The sequence below is a fragment of the Pteropus vampyrus genome, unplaced genomic scaffold (assembly GCF_000151845.1).
Source record: "Pteropus vampyrus isolate Shadow unplaced genomic scaffold, Pvam_2.0 Scaffold509, whole genome shotgun sequence".
In the NCBI taxonomy this organism is placed as follows: Eukaryota; Metazoa; Chordata; class Mammalia; order Chiroptera; family Pteropodidae; genus Pteropus; species Pteropus vampyrus.
This window is the reverse complement of record NW_011889290.1, coordinates 2,786,912-2,807,349: the sequence shown is the minus strand read 5'-3', so window position 1 is coordinate 2,807,349 and position 20,438 is coordinate 2,786,912. Positions and strand designations below refer to the sequence as shown.

General features: G+C 36.1%; 1 protein-coding gene and 1 pseudogene across 3 annotated transcripts in view; one reads left to right on the top strand and one right to left on the bottom strand.

Annotated features, from left to right (window-relative positions):
• Positions 1 to 4,920, top strand: part of SERPINB1 (serpin family B member 1) — a 10,795-nt gene extending 5,875 nt beyond the window's left edge. For all 3 annotated transcript variants that reach the window (XM_023524918.1, XM_011383248.2, XM_011383247.2), the window contains 5 exons: positions 362 to 499; positions 1,059 to 1,176; positions 2,150 to 2,292; positions 2,376 to 2,543; positions 3,983 to 4,920. In XM_023524918.1, coding sequence (XP_023380686.1) covers positions 362 to 499; positions 1,059 to 1,176; positions 2,150 to 2,292; positions 2,376 to 2,543; positions 3,983 to 4,384 — 969 coding nt within the window. In that variant the 3' untranslated portion in view covers positions 4,385 to 4,920. The remainder of the gene's footprint in view (positions 1 to 361; positions 500 to 1,058; positions 1,177 to 2,149; positions 2,293 to 2,375; positions 2,544 to 3,982) is intronic.
• Positions 4,921 to 11,224: 6,304 nt separating this feature from the next.
• On the bottom strand, positions 11,225 to 11,343 carry LOC111732963 (annotated as a pseudogene).
• Between the last annotated feature and the right edge of the window lie 9,095 nt (positions 11,344 to 20,438).

Here is a 20,438-nt window from a genome sequence, read left to right as displayed (position 1 = left end):
TTTACTATTTATTTCTGAGAACTTTCAGTAAAATTTTATTTGCTACAGAATATACATATGAATATACCATTTATGATTTTCTTTGGAAAAAAGCAGACATGAATATTTAGCTTATGAACCACTCGTATTTGTGGAACTGTAACAAAAGTGATATTAAAACAGTTTCTGTAATCATTATATCTCACAAAGCTATAAATTTTAGATTCTCTATTATCCAATGAAAAATTGATAAAGTATTGGGCTGGGAATCATCAATGAGCAATAAAAACATGTTAATTTAATTTAATGGAAGCAAATGCCAAGGAATCAGTTTATAATTTCAAAACAAATTATTATAGAAATAATATTTTCTTTGTTTTAGATTTTTTATTTTGATACAGTTGAGGAGATTCATTCAAGATTTCAGAGTCTGAATGCTGATATCAACAAGCATGGAGCTCCCTATATTCTGAAACTTGCTAATAGGTTATATGGAGAGAAAACCTATGATTTCCTCCCTGTAAGTACTTTGCACTCACGTTCTAAAGCTCACTAGACAATGCAGACTTTTTTCCAGCACAATTGACTCATAAAAGTCAGTCTTAATTTTTGTAAACATTGAGAACTATACAGAATGAAAATATATGACAGTATTCCCATTAATTAATGTGGTTTCATTTTATAGTCTTCACAGTGAAAAGATTGACCCTGGCTGTTTTACTAAAGCAAGGTGAATTCCATAATTTACTTCCAAGAACAGTCAGTATTTGCTGACGAAAATGTTAGGCAAAGGTTAGAAAAGAATTGGTAAATTTTATACAACACCAAAACTATTGAACCATACACTTAAAAATGGTTAAGGTGGTAAATTTAATGTTATATGTTCTTTATCATAAAGTAAAAAGTATAAGGGTTAGGATTTTTTTTGTTACAATGAAATTTATGCCTTTTAGGACAATTGCTTTCATTTTTAAGGATTTTAGAAAACCATTTCTGTATGTAGTAGGAGTTATTCATGACATTGTCTTTCTTTCTTTTCTTTTATTTTTCTTTCTTTCTTCTTCTTTTTTTTTTTAAAGGAGTTCTTAGCTTCAACTCAGAAAATGTATGGTGCTGAACTGGCCAGTGTAGATTTTCAGCATGCCTCTGAAGATGCAAGGAAGGTGATAAATAAGTGGGTCAAAGAGCAGACAGAAGGTAAGAGAGTGGCAGAATGTAGTCATGCACAGGTTGTTCTTTCCCTCCTTCCACCTTTTTAACATGCAAGTGATTCTCTCATTTTTTCTCTGCCCTCATCCTAACCCTGGAAGTAAACCCTGCCTCTGCTCAGTGCCGGACAACTTTCAAATGTAGAAATTCCTCAAAGTGGAAATTTAAACGTAATTAAATGAAGTGGCTAAATTTTTTTTCCTCATAAGTTCCCAAAACTACATTTTAAAATTAAAATTAACACTGAATGTAGAATATAAGGAATAAAGTTTTGAGGAGAATCCAGCCTAGCCCAAATTATTTAATATACATATAGAAAGGAATATCCTGATAGTTGTGACTCAATATTCATAAAGTGCTGTGTCATAAATATTTTTACCAACATCTTCTCAAAGCAATCAGGGATGGTAGGTAGGACTGACTCTCTCTCAGTTGTTTCTCCACTACAACTCTGTCTAACCTAGTCACAGAATGAGTCACGGCACTCACTGAACACCTGTCTTCCATACAAGAAGTTATTCATGGCCATTCTGTGGTCACAGGGAGGGGATTGTATTTCAGTGGAGTAACTGTCCTACCTTTTGGATATTTGGGAAAATCTTTCTTGTGACAGTAGCTTTCACTTGGAGGATTTGATGAAGTGATTTATTCACTAGTGACTAAAAACATTTTCATTAAGGAATATTTTTTATGTCTGAAAGAGAATGGCCATTCACAAAATAAGGTTCATTGTTTATCATACACTACAAAAAAGGAGAATTTTCCTGTTTTTTAGCCCTTATGCCCCTTAGTTGGTTTATTTAAAGTCAAAACATACTGGTAGGCCTTTCCTAAATACATTAAAGGAAATTAAATAAAAAGTATGCATTTGAATTGCATTCCAGTGCTAATCAAATGTCAGTTCAAACTTGGAATTCTGATATGTGAATTTTTTTTTAAAAAACTTATTTTATCTTTTTAGGAAAAATTCCAGAACTGTTGGCTGCGGGTGTGGTTGATAACATGACTAAACTTGTGCTGGTGAATGCCATCTATTTCAAAGGAAACTGGCAGGAGAAATTCATGAAAAAGGCCACAACCAATGCAACATTCAGACTGAATAAAGTAAGGTGATATAACTGTATAAAATTATTCATTAAAAGAATGCAGATAATAATGTGAATGACCTGTTTGTTTCAACTGTTCAGAAAGACACAAAAACAGTGAAAATGATGTATCAGAAGAATAAATTTCCATATGGCTACATCACAGACCTTAAGTGTCGTGTGCTGGAACTGCCTTACCAAGGCAAAGAGCTCAGCATGGTTATCCTGCTGCCCGATGACATTGAGGATGAGTCCACAGGTCTGAAGAAGGTAACAGCTCCCACACTTAATGCACCATGTTTCCTTTTGATATATCGATTCTTGGTTGGTACTTGTTTTGTGTTTACTGATGTTACTCAACTCTCCTTTCCAATTCTTTGTCATTCCTTTGTAAGTTAGCCCACCAACATTTACTGCTCTGAAGCCCTAAGTTTAAATTTTCATCTACTGTCAGTGAGCAGTTGTGGTGGGGAACATCTAAAGATCTATTCTAAACGTAACAGCTGGTCAGTGGCTGCTCATGGAAACTCTCTTAAATGAACATTAGAAGAAAGTGCAGTAAAATGAGGATTGTTTTACTGAAACAAATGTTTTAAAATTAAAACCTTCAAAATATTATAGTGTATAGTTTCATCTTGTACTATGAAATCCTATTATTATGCTGCTCATTTTCACTATAGTTTATATAGATTGTGAATTAAATTTTCAATAGCTACATGATAGAAAAGACTCATGTGATGCGTTAACTGAGAGCTAAGCCTATTTTCTAATATGAACTTTGTATGATGTTTCTATTATATATAATTTAAAAGCTATGGCATCTTTTGCTAGGCTAGAACTAGGCAAAACTGTGAAGATTATGGCTTTTCTTTGGTGTCTCTAGTCTGCTGTGTGTTTTTTTCTCTACCCTCTCCATACCCAAACTTGCTCTCAGGATGGGGTCTAATATTAAAATCAACATGTTCTTTATTTCAGTTGTATTTCCATATTCATCTCTTCTCTGATTATAAAAGAAATTCTCTAGCCTCATGAAAAAAATAATATTCATCAATAGAATAAGTGGAATGATGGTTCTGTTCTAGTCCAATAGTAATAATAATGATGATGATGATGATCATGATGATGATAGCTGACATTTATGTAGCACTTGCTATGTGCCAAGCACTTTATGTATATGAACTCATTTAATGCTCACAATAGTGCTGTAAGGTAGGTACTATTATTGACCCCATTTTAGATGAGGGTCTAGGCCCTTTCTATTTTTACCTAGGAGCTAAATCTATGAGAGATTACTTCAGCTCTGTGAGGCTCACAGATAACCACAATGATCAGTGGGGTTCAGAATAAATAGAATCGAATAAATAAAAGAAACCTTTTAAAATTTTCTTTGCACCACTCAACCAGTTAGAATAATAACTATCATGGCCTAGCGTAGTAATTCAATGGCTAGGGGCTTAGTAAGTCCTGGATGAATGGGTGGGTGGATGCATGGATGGTTGATGGATCTGATGTCCAAGGTCCCTGTTGCTTGGGCCCTTGATGGCTTGGAACACAGCTCTGTTCTATTATCAATTGCTGGAAAGAAATGAAATCCTTCAAATGGAATCTGTTTTGGCATAAAACATGAAGGAAACTAATTAGCAACTGATATGAGTTCGTGCTTCTATGAAATTGTTCTCACCTCTTCTCTTTGCCCATTCTCATTCCAGATCGAGGAACAATTGACTTCGGAAAAACTGCGTGAGTGGACCAAACCTGAGAGTCTGGCTCTCATTGAAGTCAATGTCCACTTGCCCAGGTTCAAGCTGGAGGAGAGCTACAACCTTAACTCTCACCTAGCCCACCTGGGTGTAGAGGATCTCTTTACTAGCAAGGCTGATCTGTCTGGCATGTCTGGAGCCAGAGATATTTTTATATCAAAAATTGTCCACAGGTCTTTTGTGGAAGTGAATGAGGAGGGTACAGAGGCAGCAGGCGCCACAGCAGGCATCGCCGCCTTCTGCATGCTGATGCCAGAGGAAAATTTCACGGTCGACCATCCGTTCATTTTCTTTATTCGACACAATCCCTCGACTAACATCCTGTTCCTAGGCAGACTTTCTTCTCCTTAGAGACTGTGGAAATACAAGGCCATGCTCAGAGATTTATTACCTGCACTTTCAATGGTGACAGTTTTTGTATATCTTTATCAATAAAACTATCATCCAAAAACAAATCTTTAATTTCCTTTGTAAGGTCAACTCTGTTGGCTGTTTATACCCATTAACTTGGGTATGGGTGTTCATTTTCCTTTTTAATGCTGAACTACTTCAGTGATTGCTTTTGAATGCATGAATCACACATGTAGATTCTTGACAACGTAATAAGCTATGAAATTGCTATACTCTCCTGATAGCCATGGGAAACATTATTATACTGTAGTTTATTTCATAGATAGACTTTTGGAAATCATAACAGAGAGACACTGATTGTTGAAGGGAGGCTTAACAACAGATATTCAATTGAAATATAGGGGAGCACTCCAACTGAGAGCCCAGGTTATGAAGACAAATTTGCCTTGGCCAATGTGTCTGACTCTTTGTTCTATAGGATTGATATTCTATTACAGCCCCAGTTTTCAAACTATTAAAGAGCCACCTGGTGATAACCTGCCCTCCCTTTTTTGTTCTCTTTTATCCTACCTGATATGTAGTTTATGTGGGATCAAAAATTGTTGAGAAGTAGGTGTCTTATAAACTACAGAAAGGAAAAATGTGGTAGAATAGTCTGTTAAGCAAAGAGGGAGTACAAAAGATCTCACTGTTACCCTGCTCCTTGTGTGTTTTCTGATAAAGGTTCTTGAGTTCCATGAGATACAAGTTGTTATGGCAATACAACAGCTTTATGCAATGCTGTGGTGGGAGATGTGGGGCAGGGTGGGGGGAGGAGGGAGCTCTTTGATGAATACAAACCTTTGTCAAATGTGCTCATTGGAATGGGGCTTGAAATGCTGCATTTTCTTGCTTCCACAAAGCTAGTGGGCTAGCTAATAGTTTCCTAAGATTCCACCAGCCAGACTGATCTCAGTCCTCTTCTTGTTTCTCCCCAATCTCAGAAAAGACGGGACTATAAAATGGTTTTTTGGTTTTTCATTCTTGCCTTCCTTGTTGTTGTTGGTTGCTTCGCAGAACAAAGAAAATTTTAGCAAAACCTCTGTTGGCAAGATTTCCTCCTTTTTTTCCTTAAAATACTTACTAGCACCTACCATATTCCGGGGTCTCTTTAGCTATAGAAAAGACAAGAAAAGCAATAGTCACTGCATTCTGTAGCTCTTCTCTTTTGGCTTCTTATCCTAAAATTGACTTAATGATTAGAGTAAATTGTGCTAATCAAGTAGAAACTGAATCATAGGGCTCAAAGTGACTCTGCTTAAATTCTTTTTATATGCGAGGAAATAGGACCGTGGATTATAAGTAAATTGTTGAAGATCAAAACAACTAATAAATTCCAGAACAGAAACTAAAATTCAATTTATATTTTTGTGGAGAATATCTAATTCTCGTAATGGTGAACTAGGTAACTCAGACCTCTTAAGTAAAAAACCAAAGTAGTGGCCTGAGAGAACGTCCGCAAAAGTAAGACTCCAATTCTAGAGTCTTTCTCATTTTGTTATCTTTCAGGCTACAATTAAAAAAGAATGTTGCAGGCAGCAGACTTTGTGAAGTCACAGATTGGGAGAACGGGCTTCCAAATATCTTTAGTTTTTATATACCAGAAACACTGCTTTAGATTACCCAAAGAAAAGTGGCAGCCCATCTTGAGGAGGGAAAGAAAGGGAATCTGGTTAGGTATTAACAAAATCAAGAGTGCATTTAAAATAATCAAAATAAAGTCAAATATGTCATGTGGTTTCTGCATTGGTATGTTTCTTTAAACTAATTACTGCCCTATTTTTGCCATCCCAAATTCTTCCTTACTCAGAAATGAATCAGAACATTATAATGTAGAATTCTCATCTGACCATAGCTGTTCTTCCAGCTTAGGACAAGGATAGACTCACTGAAACCCAGAAGGATGCCACTGGGCCAGCCCTGGTGCTCCATACATGAGATTTATATTAACACCAACCTCATGAAGTAAGTATTACTGTCTACATTCTATAGATGAGAGTCAGTAACCTGCCTAGGTTCTCAGAGAAGAATGGGGACTTGTGCCTCAAAGCTCTGCAAAAATCATCCTGATTCATCATGAGCTAAAGTACCTGAGTTTCATCATCAACTCTCATCCAAAGGGTTGAGAAATGCCTTCTAAGCTATTCTAAGAAATTCTTGTCTTTTGATATTAATGTTGTGCTTTCATCGTTAGCTGTGAATCCCAGCCAATTAAAATGCAGTCTTCATTAATCTTACAGTCTCAAACTTGCTCTTGAAAAGACAGAATATAACCAGGAATTTCTTGGGAACAGGAGGTAAATGGCATTCAGTAGAACCTGCTGAGTCATCATTTTCCCATGGCACAAGTTCAGCACCCTGTTCCCTGCCAGTGTCACTGCCAAGAGCTGAGACCTTTACAAAAAATTATACATTTTGCTGGGGTTAAGAAATATACTAGAGGACAAATTTTTCATTTTAGAAAAACAGTTCAGGACTAAAGAAGGATCTGTTATATTTCAACCTTGGAGAGACTGATGGCTCATAAACATGTACAGATTATAAAGTATAAAAGCATTTCTTCATCTAAATTCAGGGTTCTAAATACATATACAGAATTACTACAGCAGACACTTTCTGATCTGAAAAAAATAAAAGTAGCTGCTGTGCTAAGAGCCCCACCAACAGGGTATGGATAGAGCAGTGTGGAGTAAATCAATCAGTCCAAAATTACTCTGCCAAAGGGATAACTTGTAGTGTAAAACCTCATATGTGTCATGGAACAACGGTGGTTTTCTAGTACACAGGAGAAACAACTTAAAAAAAGCAATGCATAGCAAGAACAAGAGAATGTTATTGAACAGGTTTTCAAAGAGTTCTTGTACCAGACCTTCCCTCATTTTCTAAATCTGTTATGACAAATTCTGGTAACAAGACACTTTGCTTCAGCAGACAAATAAAAGCTTCCTGGTAAATTAAAAATTTAAATGTTTTTATTGCACAATATTTTTAAAGGTCAGTTTTCAAAGAATGAATATTCATTGCAAATTTTAGTTTTCTATGCAAAATCTGATACATTAGCTGATATATTTAGCAAATCAGGTCAGATTCCCCGCTTTCCATTTTCAGGTAAACCCAGATGTTTTCTATTATGGAAAAACAGTAGATATTTAAATTTTTAAATTGTTTTCATATGATATATTAAAAGGTAAGGACTTACATGCTTTTTAAACTCATTATGTCCTGCATTACTTGCTGCTGTTGCATGCTGAACTAATTTTCAAAAATTAGTGTTTTTCAATCATTATGGGTTTTTTTTAAAGTATGTTAACTCCAAAAATACTGTTAATCTAGAATAGGTAAGTTTCTCCATATTCAAGGTTCACAGATACTTTCATTGTATCATGACAATAGCATGGAATATCTCTTAAAATTGTTCAAATAAATTCTCTCTGTTCTGGTTTTAAATTCATTCACTCATTTCATTAATATTCTTTCACCATGTATTAGGTGTTAAGCTCTGAACTAGGCCCTAAAGATAGAACAATGAACCAAACAAGATCCCTGCTCTACAGTAGTTTATGTCTAGTTCATAAGACAGCTCTCCGACTATTAATTTGGTTAACTGATCTGTTGGTTAGCAATGGTACCAATTTGGTAGCTGGCACCCTAACCCTGCGCCTTTGCTGGTATCTTCTCCACTGTTGCGAAGCAAGAGGTTGTTTTAAATATTGAGCACCAACATTCTGAGAAGTTTCATTTTCTACAGTACTTAGTAAACTGGCATTCTGGGTGATTAACTCGTCTTTACTTATCTAGTTATCAGTGTATATTTTCTGATATCTATTCCCCCTGGATGTACTGATTAAACAGAGTTGTGAATCCTCAAGGCACAGCTGAACCAGGAGCATGTAGGTATTTCTCTGAAAAGAGAAGAGTACATGTGAAGGCACAGGGTTAAGAAACCCTGGTGTGATTGGAGATTAATAAATAAAGCAAGGGAGATGTGGCTAGGGTGTAGAAAGACAGGGTCATGCGGAGCACTGAAGGCAAAGTGGACTTGGGGATTTTTATCTTAAGTGCAATTATTCCATTCATTCTACTATGCCCCATACACTGTTTTAGGCAGTGACAATAAAATGGTTAAAAAACTAAGTAAAAAAAGCCATGACCTCATGCCTATTGAGGTGTTTTAAAGCAGACAGTGACATGAACTAACTGGCATAAAAAGTGTTTACTCTGCCTGCCAGGTGAAGAAAGATTGGAGGATAACCAGGAGTGGGAATTTGAGGATTCCAGTAGTGAGAGACGAGAATGATTTCAACCAGGGGCCAGTGAAGGTGGATATCAAGAGCTATTTGGAAGCAGCACTTAGCAGTAGGTAAATTGTGGAAGTTGAAAGAAAATGAATTATCATGGTTTTCTTCCAGCTTTCTAGCAATGAGTTAATGGACATGCTGCTACTATGATGAGACAGAAAAAGAGCATTTCTGGTGAGAAAGTTAGGAGTTTAATCATGAACATGGGGTCTTCCAGAAGGAAACATCATGTAGGCAGTTGAATGCATGGATGTAGAGCTCAGAAGAGAGGCCTGGGAGGAGTTATAAATTTGGTTATGTATGCCACGAGAGTGAATGATATTGCCTGGTGTGAAGAGAATGAAGAGGAAAGGGTTTAGAGGAGAACCCAGAGGTATCTGACAGTCAGGGACAGTCAATGAATGAGCACTGACAAAGAAGGCCAAAGAGAAGGAGCATACAAGCAAGAGAGGAAAGAATGAGGAGAGGGAGCTGTCAGTGGACCCAGGCAAGGAAGTGCTTCAAGGAGAAGTAGATAAGTGGCATCAAATTCTAGTTTACTAGAATGAAGTAGGACTAAACTGTCCTTTTCAATTAGCAAGATGGAAGTAACTGGGGACCTTAGCAAGAGGATGCATATGAAGTGGTGACATTGGAAGCCAAATGGAAGTGTTTTAAGGAGTAAACAGCATAACTTTTGGCTGCAAGACTGTGGCAATAAAATAGCATAGATTTTTTTCTTATTAATAAAACTAACTGAAGCATAGTTTACATATGATCACCCATTTTAAGCATAAAGTTCAAGGAATTGTAACAAATGTATATACCCATGAAACAATCATCCCAATCAAAATATACAACACTTCTTTCACTCCAGGAAACCACTGATTTTTTTTTTTTGTCATTATAGATTACCTTTGTCTGTTCTACAGTTTTATATAGATGGAATCATAAGATATGTTTTTTTTATTTAACTTCTTACTTAGCATGTTTTTGAGATTCATCCATGTCGTTACATGTATCAGTTCATTCCTTCTTACTGCCAAATAGTATTTCGTTGTGTATATATGCTACAATTTAATTATCCACTCATCTTTTAAGGGACGTAATTAAGTGGGATGTATGCCATGAAGTCAAGAACAATTCAGCATTACTACATGTGATAGAGAGAATTAGACATATAGTAATTAAAAGAGCATGGCTCTGGCTCAGAAATAGACAAATAAATCACAAGGAGAGAATAGTGTTTAATAATAAAACTGTAAGAATATGTGGGAGTTCATTGCATAATTAATGTGATACCTCAAATCAGGAAAAGGATGGATTAAATGGGTATTGGGACAATTGACTACCTTTTGGGAAAAAATACATCTTTACTTGATGCCCTGAATAAATTACAGGTAGATTAAGGACTAAACTAAAAACAAAAACAAAACAAAAAAACAACACAATAACAACAACAACAACAACAACTATAAATTTAAAAGATAAAGGTTTAAAAGTATTAGTATTAACATTGAAGAACATATTTAAAATCCTTGACTGAGAAAGGACTTGAGACAGAAGGTCCAGAAGCCATAAAGTAGAAATTGACAGATTTGATTCCATAATTTTTTTCTACCAGTAGAAAATATTTGCAACATACAGTATATAACAAAGGCATAGTGTCCCTAAGATGTATACCCTGAGAGACAGTCATTGTGTCCAGGTATCAGGGACAGGAGCTGAGCAGATGACCTCTTGGGAGCCTTTGGTCCTGTGGTCCTATGATTCTACAGGGACCAGGACCCACATGGAAAGTCCTCTGTCCATCCATCCATTCAACGGGTGGAAAATCTGTACCAAATTATGTACCTCTTATTGGCCTAACTGCTAAAAATTAAAAGATAAATAACAAAAGTGATTCTTTTGGAAAGCAGATGCATATTTGGAAAGACAAGTACCACAAATGAATTACCACAGTAAAGTATGAGAAGTGCAGTACAGAGGCATATAGCATTTTCAAAGTGACTAATTTTTCCTGGGAGGTGGGAGGGGTGGGTTATTTCTAGAACTGGGTGACTTATTCACACATTACCATTCAGTTCTCTTTATTGCTTTTTGATAATGTTTGTTTCTTTTTAAGATTTTTATTAAAATACTATGGCTAACATACAATATTATATTAGTTTCAGGTATACACAATAGTTTTCCAACATTTATATACTTAAAGAAGTGATTACCATGATAAGGCTAGCAACCATCTGACACTGTAAAATGCTATCACAATATTATTGACTATATTCCTTATGCTGTAAATTACATTCCCACGACTTACTTGTTTTATATGTGGAAGTTTCAACCTCTTATTCCACTCCACCTCACCGCACCTCTATTTTTAATTTTTCAATTACAGTCAACATTCTATATTATTATTATTATGATTATGATTATGATTATGATTATTTTAGGTGAGGCAACCCTTGGTTGGCCCACAGATTGCAAGGACCTTGTCAGCTTACAGTCTCTTATTTTTTATTTGTTATGCCTACAGCACCTGGTCTTCCTAGATGGTCTCCCATCTAAGTACTAACCAGGCCCGACCCTGCTTAGCTTCCGAGATCATACAGGATCGGGCTTGTTCGGGGTGGCATGGCCGTAGACAACATTCTGTATTATTTTATGTTAGTTTCAGGTGTACAGTGTAATGGTTAGACATTCATATAATTTACAAAGGCATCCCCCTGACAAGTCTAGTACCCACATGGCACTATACGTATATTACCATATTATTGACTATATTCCATATGTTGTACTTTACATCTCTGTGACTATTTCAAAATGACCAATTTGTACCTCTTAATCCCTTCATCTTTTTCACCTTGTCCTTAACCTCCCTCTCAACTGGCAACCAACCATCAGCTTGTTCCCTGCATCTATGAGTCTGTTTCTTGTTTGTTTCATTTATTTTGTTCTTTAGATTCCACATATAAGTGAGATCATATGGTATTTGTCTTTCTCTGTCTGACTTATTTCACTTGGCATAATACTTCCAGGTCCATACATATTGTCACAAATGGTGAGATTTCATATTCCATTGTATATATGTACCACCTCTTATTTATCCAATCATCTATTGATGAGCACTTAGGTTGCTTCCATACATTGGCTATTGCAAATAGTGCTGCAATGAACATAGAGGTGGCATATATTTTATCAAGTTAGTGTTTTGTATTTCTTGGGGTAAATACCCAGAAGTAGAATTGCTGGGTCATAAGGTAGTTCTATTTTTAATTCTTTGAGGCCACTCCATACTGTTTTCCATAGTGGCTGCACCAATTTGCAATCCCACAAACAGTGCATGAGGATTTCCTTTCCTCCACATCCTCACCAACACTTGTCTATTGATCTACTGATGACGGTCATTCTGATAGGTATATCTTATTGTGGTTTTAATTTACATTTCTCTGATGATTAGTGACATTTGGCATCTTTTCATATGTCTATGGCCATCTGTATGTCCTCTTTAGAGACATTCAGGTCCTCTGTCCATTTTTTAATTGGATTGTTAATTTTTTTGGTGTTAAGTTTTATGAATTCCCTATATATTTTGGATATTATCTCCTTATCAAATGTATCACTGGTGAATATCTTCTCCTATTCAGTAGATTCTCTTTCTGTTTTATTGATGGTTTCCTCTGCTGTAGAAAAACATTTTAGTTTGATGTAGTCCCATTTGCTTATTTTTTCTTTTGTTTCTCTGGCCTGAGGTGGCATATCAGAAAAAAATATTACTAACAGCAGTGTCAGAGTTTGTTGTTTATGTTTTCTTTTAGGAGTTTTATGATTCGGGTCTTATTTTTAAGTCTTTAATCTATTTTGAGTTTATTCTTGTATATGTTGTAAGAAAGTGGTCTAGTTTCATTTTTTTTTTTTTTTGCATGTGTCTATCTAGTTTTCCCAACAGCATTTAGTGAACAGACTCTCTTTACCCCAATGTATGTCCTTGCCTCCACTGTCATAGATTAATTGACCATATAGGCCTGGGTATATTTCTGGGCTGTCTATTCTGCTCCATTTAATTATGTTCCTGTTTTAATGACAGTATCATGTTGTTTTAATTACTAGAGACTTGTAGCATGGTTTGACATCAAGTAACATGATACCTCCAACTTCGTTCTTTCTCAAGATTGCTGTGACTATTCAAGGTCTTTTATGGTTCCATATAAATTTTAGGATTATTTGTTCTAGTTATGTGAAAAATATCAATAGTATTTTGATTGCATTGAATGTATACATTGCTTGGGTAGTATGGACATTTTGATGATGTTAATTCTTCCTATCTGTGAGCATAGCATATGCTCCCATTTATTTGTATCATCTTCAGTTTCTTTCTTCAGTATCTTTTAATTTTCAAAGTACAAGTCTTTTACCTCTTTGGTTAAATTTATTCCTAAGTATTTTATTTTATTTTTGATGCAATTGTAAATGGGATTGTTTTCTTAACCTATTTCTTGTTTGCGCCGAGAATACTCGGTCGGCGGTGCTTGTGGCTGCAGTGTTTACCCCGAGATAACTTGTGGATTACAGTCCTAACCTTACTCCCAAATTTTGCCATGAAATATCTTGCTTTTATTATTATTTTCATATCACTCTAGTATATCGATAGTCTCTGGAAATAAATGACATCATTCTATTTATAGCATTCTGTTTTCAGTAGTAATATTTCCATTTGCAAAATATAGTAATTCCCAATTGCTGAAAATGTCAAATCCTTGATGTTCTGCTTTGTGTTGTCTGTGCTTTGAAATTTACCACACGGAAGAAAATTATTAAATACTGATCACCATATACATTTCTGTTACATTAGGATTAGAGATAAGTTCTGCTTAGAAATAACTCCAAAAACAATTTTTATTTTATTTTTGCATTGAAAACCAGTCAGATTTGCTTCAGCCTCAAAAAGCGTGTTTATGTAAAATTAAATTAACTCTGGCAGTGAGCTGCACTTTTTTTTTCTAAATTGGAAATGGGTGAATTTCTCTGATAATTTGTTACTGGTGTATACAAATGCAACTGATATCCTAATATTAATTTTGTATCCTGCTACTTTACTGAATTCATTTATCAGTTCTAATATTATTTTGGCAGAGTCTTTAGGGTTCTCCCTATATAGTATCATGTCTTCTTCAAATAATAACAGTTTTACTTCTTCCTTTCCAATTTGGATGCCTTTTATTTCTTTTTCTTGTCTGATTGTTATGGTTAGGACTTTCAATACTATGCTGAATAAAAGTGGTGAAGGTGGACATCCTGGTCTTGTTCCTGATCTTAAGAGAAGTGCTTTTAGCTTTTCACCATTGAGTATGATGTTAGCTGTGCATTTGTTATATCTGGTCTTTTTATGTTGAGGTCTGTTTCCTTGATTCCCACTTTGCTGAGAGTTTTTATCATAAATGGATGCTGGATTTTGTCAAATGCTTTTTCTGCATCTATTGATATGACTATATAATTCTTATCCTTCATTTTATTTGTGTGGTGTATTGTGTTAATTGATTTGTGGGTGTTGAATCAACTTTGCATCCCAGGAAAAAATTCCACTTGATTATGGTTTATGATCTTTTAAATGTATTGCTGAATTCAGTTTGCTTTTATTTTGTTGAGGATTTTTGCATCAATGTTTTCTTTTTTTGTAATGTCTTTGCCTGACTTTAGAATCAGGGTAATGGTGGCCTCATAAAATGAGGTCGGGAGTCTTTCAATCTCTTTAATTTTCTGGCATAATTTGAGAATGATAGGTGTTAATTCTTTTTCAACCATTTAGCATAATTAACCTGTGAAGCCATCTGGTCCAGGAATTTTGTTTGTGGGCATTTTTTAGTTATTGATTCCATTTCATTAGTAGTAATCTGCCAGCTGCCCATAAGGCTCGGCTGTTAAAAGAGCCTCAGGTAGTACACAAGTGGGATGAGGTGGGTTTTCAGGAAGTCATCAGTGTGGGGTGAGTGGTGTTCAAAGGGTTAATGCAGCTTCAGATTTGACACCAGTACTGAGCCTTGGGCCACTCCATGAAAGGCTCAGAGCACATCAAGTCCAGCTGTCACCAGATTGAGACCTGCAGATCTTTGATAGTTGTTCAAGAAAGACTGTGGCATAGGCCAACACTGGCTTTCTGCAGGCCACTGAAACAGACTTCAGAAGTATGCGAGCTGGGCGGGGTGGGGCCTCAGGGAGTCACCAGGGTGAGGCAAATAATATTCACCAGGTTAGTGCAAATTCAGATTTGATGCCAGTACTGAGCCCGGGGCCACTACGCAAAATGCTCAGAGCACACTAAAGCCAGCTGTCACTCACCTGGGGCCCTAAACCCTGAGAGTTGCCCAAGAAAGACTGTGGCACAGATAAACCCCAACTGCTGGCTGATTGGGGCAGAAAAAAACCCTGGCAACGTGCAAGTTGGGTGGGGCAGCATTCCAGGGAGTCACCAAGGTGGAGTGAGCAGAGTTCACCAGGCCAATGAAAATTCAAATTTGGTGGCGTGGGAAAAGGGTTCAACACAGGAAAGATGGCATTCACTCACTGGTTATACAGGAAAAGGGTTCAATACAGGGACAATGGTGACTTTCCCTTCAGCACTCTCCCTGAAGCCACACTACTCAGTCTCTCTTTGTATGTCTCTGGCATCTCCCCAGATGTTGTCCTTTGGCAGGAGCCTGGAGTGAGAGAATCTTTGCATGGGCCCTTTAAGAGGACACCTGAGTTTCCAACCACCTTTCATCTCACCCCAACTGATGGAATTACTGCTGATTTTCATAGCCAGATGTTGTGGGGGGCCCCTCTTCCCAGCACTGGTGTTCCAAGATGGGGAGCCCATTGTGTGACTGTCCCAGCCCTCCTTGCTCTTCAGGAGGGAACTCTGCAGCAGAGATATCCCTCCTGATTTTTGACCACCATACATGAGTATGGGGCCAGCCCAATTAGTGTCTCCACCCCTCCTACCAGTCTCGACATGGCTTCTTCTTTATATCATTAGTTGTAGGATTTCTGTTCAGTTAGTCTTCAGATGGTTCTCCAGGTTGTTGTTCTATAATTTATTTGTAATTTTAATGTGGTTATAGGAGGAGACAAGCACAGCATTTACTTACTCTGTCATCTTAACCGGAGGACCGATAATGTTTGTTTTTGTTTAGTCACTGCAACCATCAATTTTCCTAACTATAGATCACCCTTATTTGACTTTACAAAACTTATAAATCTCTTTAAAAATATCTATATTTCAATAAAGGACATTCGCTAAGAATTAACTAGTTTTTTATATAGAACTTTTGAAGCTTTTAAATAGGACAGTTCAAAAATGTTTCACAAAATGAACACACTCATGAATTTAGCACCCAGATCAAAAAATAGAATTCTCCCAGCACAGTAGAAGTCATAAACCCCTGCCAGGGTAACCTCTTCTCTACTTTCTAAAGACCTTAGAGAAGTTTTGTCTATAAGCTGTTAGAGTTAATGTTACATTTTGTGTGTACATATGTGTGGAGCCCATGATAAGTCTATTTTGAATGACCAACTTTCCTTGTGAAGAAAGCAACATCCTTTAGGACTGAAGCTCTGTGTTTGATTGGCTCTTATATGTGTACATATGATAATAAAGAATTCTAGCTCTATTGGTTTTTCTTCCTTTAGCCTTCTTTTTCTTTTAAGAAAGCCTTCTAAATATGAGTATCCTGTCACCAGTTAAACAGGAATCTTTCTCTTTCTGAGCCGTTCAAACAGTTTTGTTATAACATAGAAAAAAACTCTTGGCAAGACTTCCTTACCTAATACATTTAAGAAGAAATAAAGGTAAATCAAAATTAGCATTAACATGGAAAATTTAGTGGGGAAAAGCCAGACAATTGCTTAATTTATAATGCTATAAATCACTAACCCAGAAATCAAGTGGCTTGTATAGAAGAGTAAAAACCCCAAGGAAAAGGAAAGGTGCTTATCTTCCTTCCACCCCACCTCCAAACCCTTCTTCCTGCCCACTGGCAATTGTTTCGAGCATAATTCTTCGAAGTACTAATCTGTAACTCTTGGCAGATTTTGCTGTGACATGGTCAACAATGATATTGACATAGATTAAACTCTCAAAGATAATATCTCATACTATATAGTGTTTATATGACAGAAACTTTTCTAAACTTGATATGAGCTTGTTTAATCCTCTCAACAATCTGATATCAACATCTTCATTTTACAGATGACAAAACTGAGACACAGAGATATTATACAAGTTGTCAAAGGTCACAAAGAGCCAGGGCTCAACCTAGACAGTCTGGGTGCAGAGTCTGTGTTCTTAGCCATCATACTGTGCTCAGTATAATATAGGGATGGAGATGTGTTCAAGACAACCTCTGGCTGACTGAGATTCACTCCTTGTCTTGAAGATCACTGCTTAGGTTGATGTATTACTGTTCCTGTGTTCCAAATTATTAACGTACTGTGCTAGTGGTGGAGTATAATAGAGCCCTTGCTGTCAAAGAGTCCTTTTAACAGAGAAAAATGACAGGATGAGCTCAACTGCAGAGGACTGTCAACATAAAGGTCAGGTTCTATTTGGAATGGTAGACTCAAAGAGCAAAAGGAGATGGTCATTGACATATCAATCATAGAAGCCACATTCCTCATCTGAGACAAGGAAGAATGTGGATCCAATGTTGTGTAAGTTCCTTCAAACCCTAACATTCTCTAGTCTTCATGTTTATAAATGGAACTTACTTGCACTGTGTTGGTGATCAAGCCAGTAAAACTTTCCCAGACTTGCAAAACAAAATATTGGGCACTATTTTGGTGCATCCTGTGACTGTGTAAAAAGATTATGTACAGATGGAAGTATAACCATAAAAAAAAAAAGCCATGATATGTTCCAGTTAGCAAGGACACTATACTCCTCAAATGTGTAGGACCCTAGGGCCTTATATTTACAGGATGGTTCATATTTATGGAATGAAATGGGAGAGCTGGATGCGCTGGTTCTTTGGAAAAGTATTTGCCTCACCCCATTCATGATGTAGACATTTTCTAGTTCAAGTATTTATGGCTGTTATCAAAGATTGCTCAAGGGTTATTACTGAAGACAGCTCTATCTCTCTGACAACCAAGCATGTTGCCTGGCAACAATTTCCTTGTTGATTTCACATCTCTTCTTTTCATTGTTTCTATAACTTCAGCAAAACTATCCCTATTCTATTTTTCCTATACAGAATAAAGTCTTTGTATGTTCCTGAATTATCAAGCAGCAGTAATAGAGTGATAGATTTATCAGGCTTAATTATAAGAGGTTGGCTGTTTCACTACCATTATTGCATATCAACTTTGGTTTGAGTTTGAAGCATTATGGGACAAATTCCTGTTGATTTTAAAAAATATGACTTATGAAGCCTGTGGCTGAGCATGCATTTATACTGGGAGAAAGCAATGGTGAAATTTCAGGTTCAGGTTTATGTTCATGTATTGTCAGGAATTTGGTCAGAACTGGATTTTTCTGGAGAGCAGGAAGAGTATGGTACTTTACATTTTTGACACAAAACAACAAGGCATGTTTCATTTTTCGAGTGGCAAAAGTGTTGGAAGATTCTTAAATAGTTGCAGTTCAAAATTGGAGGACACTGAACAGTTATTGTACCTGAAACCAAGCTAGTCTAAGCCAGGTGGAAATGCTGATAGTCTACAGCTGTTCCTGGAGGTTTCCAGCTCCTCTGCCTCCAGAGACATTGGTTATTCTCTAGCTAATGCCTAAAATTCCATGGCTAAACTACATCCTGTTACCTTAAAATTTTAAGTCTTCTTTAAAATAATAATGCTTTTTATAGGAATAATAGTCTTCAGCTACCATTTATCTTAGTGAAGATCAGTCACTTACATCTTTGTAGGATTGAGGATCTGAGAATGAGACATGAGTGGGAGAGAGGTTGTGAGAACACTGGGTTCTGGGGAAAATGACGAAATAATGGGCCCTAAACACAGACTTTGAAAAAAAAAAAAAGCCTGAAGCTGGTCCTGACTATGGCATCCTGGTCCAGCGACTTATATAAATGCCTGAATACACAGAAACCAAACACGAGAATACACATTCACCCAACAACAGAATACACAATCTTTTCAAGAACATTAACCAAGATAGACCATATTTGAGGCCATAAAACAAGTCTCAATATATTTAAAATAAATCACATAAAGTTTTTTTTCTTCTGACTACTATAGAATTAAATTAGTAATCAATAATAAAAAGATATCTGGGGAAAAATCTTTAAATATTTAGAAAATAAGCAATGCACTCGAAAGTAACCCATGAGCTATAGTAAAAATTAAAAAAAAAAAAGAAAATCAAAAAGTATGTTGAATAAATTTCATTTTAAAAATGAAAAAAATGACATATTGAAATTTGTGGTACACAGCTAAAGTAAGTGCTTAGAAACTGAGAAAACTCCATGGCTTTCATTGTTGAATTTTATCACATTTAAAGAAAACTCTCACTGAGAAAACTCCATGGCTTTCATTGTTGAATTTTATCACATTTAAAGAATAAATAATACTAATTTTATACTAACTCACCAGAAAATTGGAAAGAATAAAACATTTCCCACTAATTACATGAGGCTAGCATTACCCTGACATCAAAACCAAGTAGATTGAGGAACCCTTTTATATACTGAAGAAGAACTGCCCATGTCCTTTCCTCTTTCTGGAATGCTGATGATTTCTACTATCTGTACCTGTTGAAGTACTATTTAGCCTTCGAGTCCCCTATCAAATATGCTTCCTCCACCTGACTCTTCTCCTGATATTCCGAGGTTCTTGATGTTCCATACTCATCCTTGACCTTCTATTGCTCTTTGCTCACACCTTCTTTAACACTTACCAGATACTTCTTTGAATTATCACTAATGGTCCTGTTTTAAAGTTGCTAATAGACTGTAAACTCCTTGAAGGCAAAACCCACTTCTTATCTTTGTTCCTTCTTCAGATCCTAGTAATTAAAAATATAAAACAGACACCACAAAAAGTATACTATAATACTAAAGATTCCAGCTTTGTTGGAGTGTAAAGGAAAGATTAATTCTGATTAAGAGACTTCTCCTAGATGACATTGAACCTAAGCCTGTTACTGCAAATTTGCCAAATGACCAACTCTTCTACAATTATATGTGAAAGTATTTTAATTATGTGTATATTTATTCTGCCATCTTAACTTGGAAGTTCTTTCACTCATTTTTATATTCCCAATGCTTACACACTGAGCCTTTGTTAAATGAGAGAAGAAATGAATGGATGAATATAGTTAGGTAATTATGTCCAGTGACCAAATAAGGATTTAAATTGAGGTGCTAAACTGTGAAGTGGAGATTCTGAAATGAAATGCTGATCTCCCACTTCTTTCTTCTACACTCAATTCAAAGGAAATCTTTCTAGGTCTTTCTCTAGTGAACCTGGAACATCCATAGAAAGTATGAGGGAACTATTTTATGTCATAGGAATTTGATTAAGAGCACAGAAGCTAGTAGAGGAGTTAACTTTGTTAATCTACAGACTTACTGGATAGAGTCAGGTCTCCAGTTAAACTGTTCATAACCATAACCTACTGTTATTTTTTTAGTTGTTATCTATTTATTTATTTTTTTTTGCTGGCAGTATTATCAAGATGGTTAAATTAGAGAATGGTGTTTACAAGGTATATTAATGGGAAAAAATATGATCGAACATATGGTCTATCA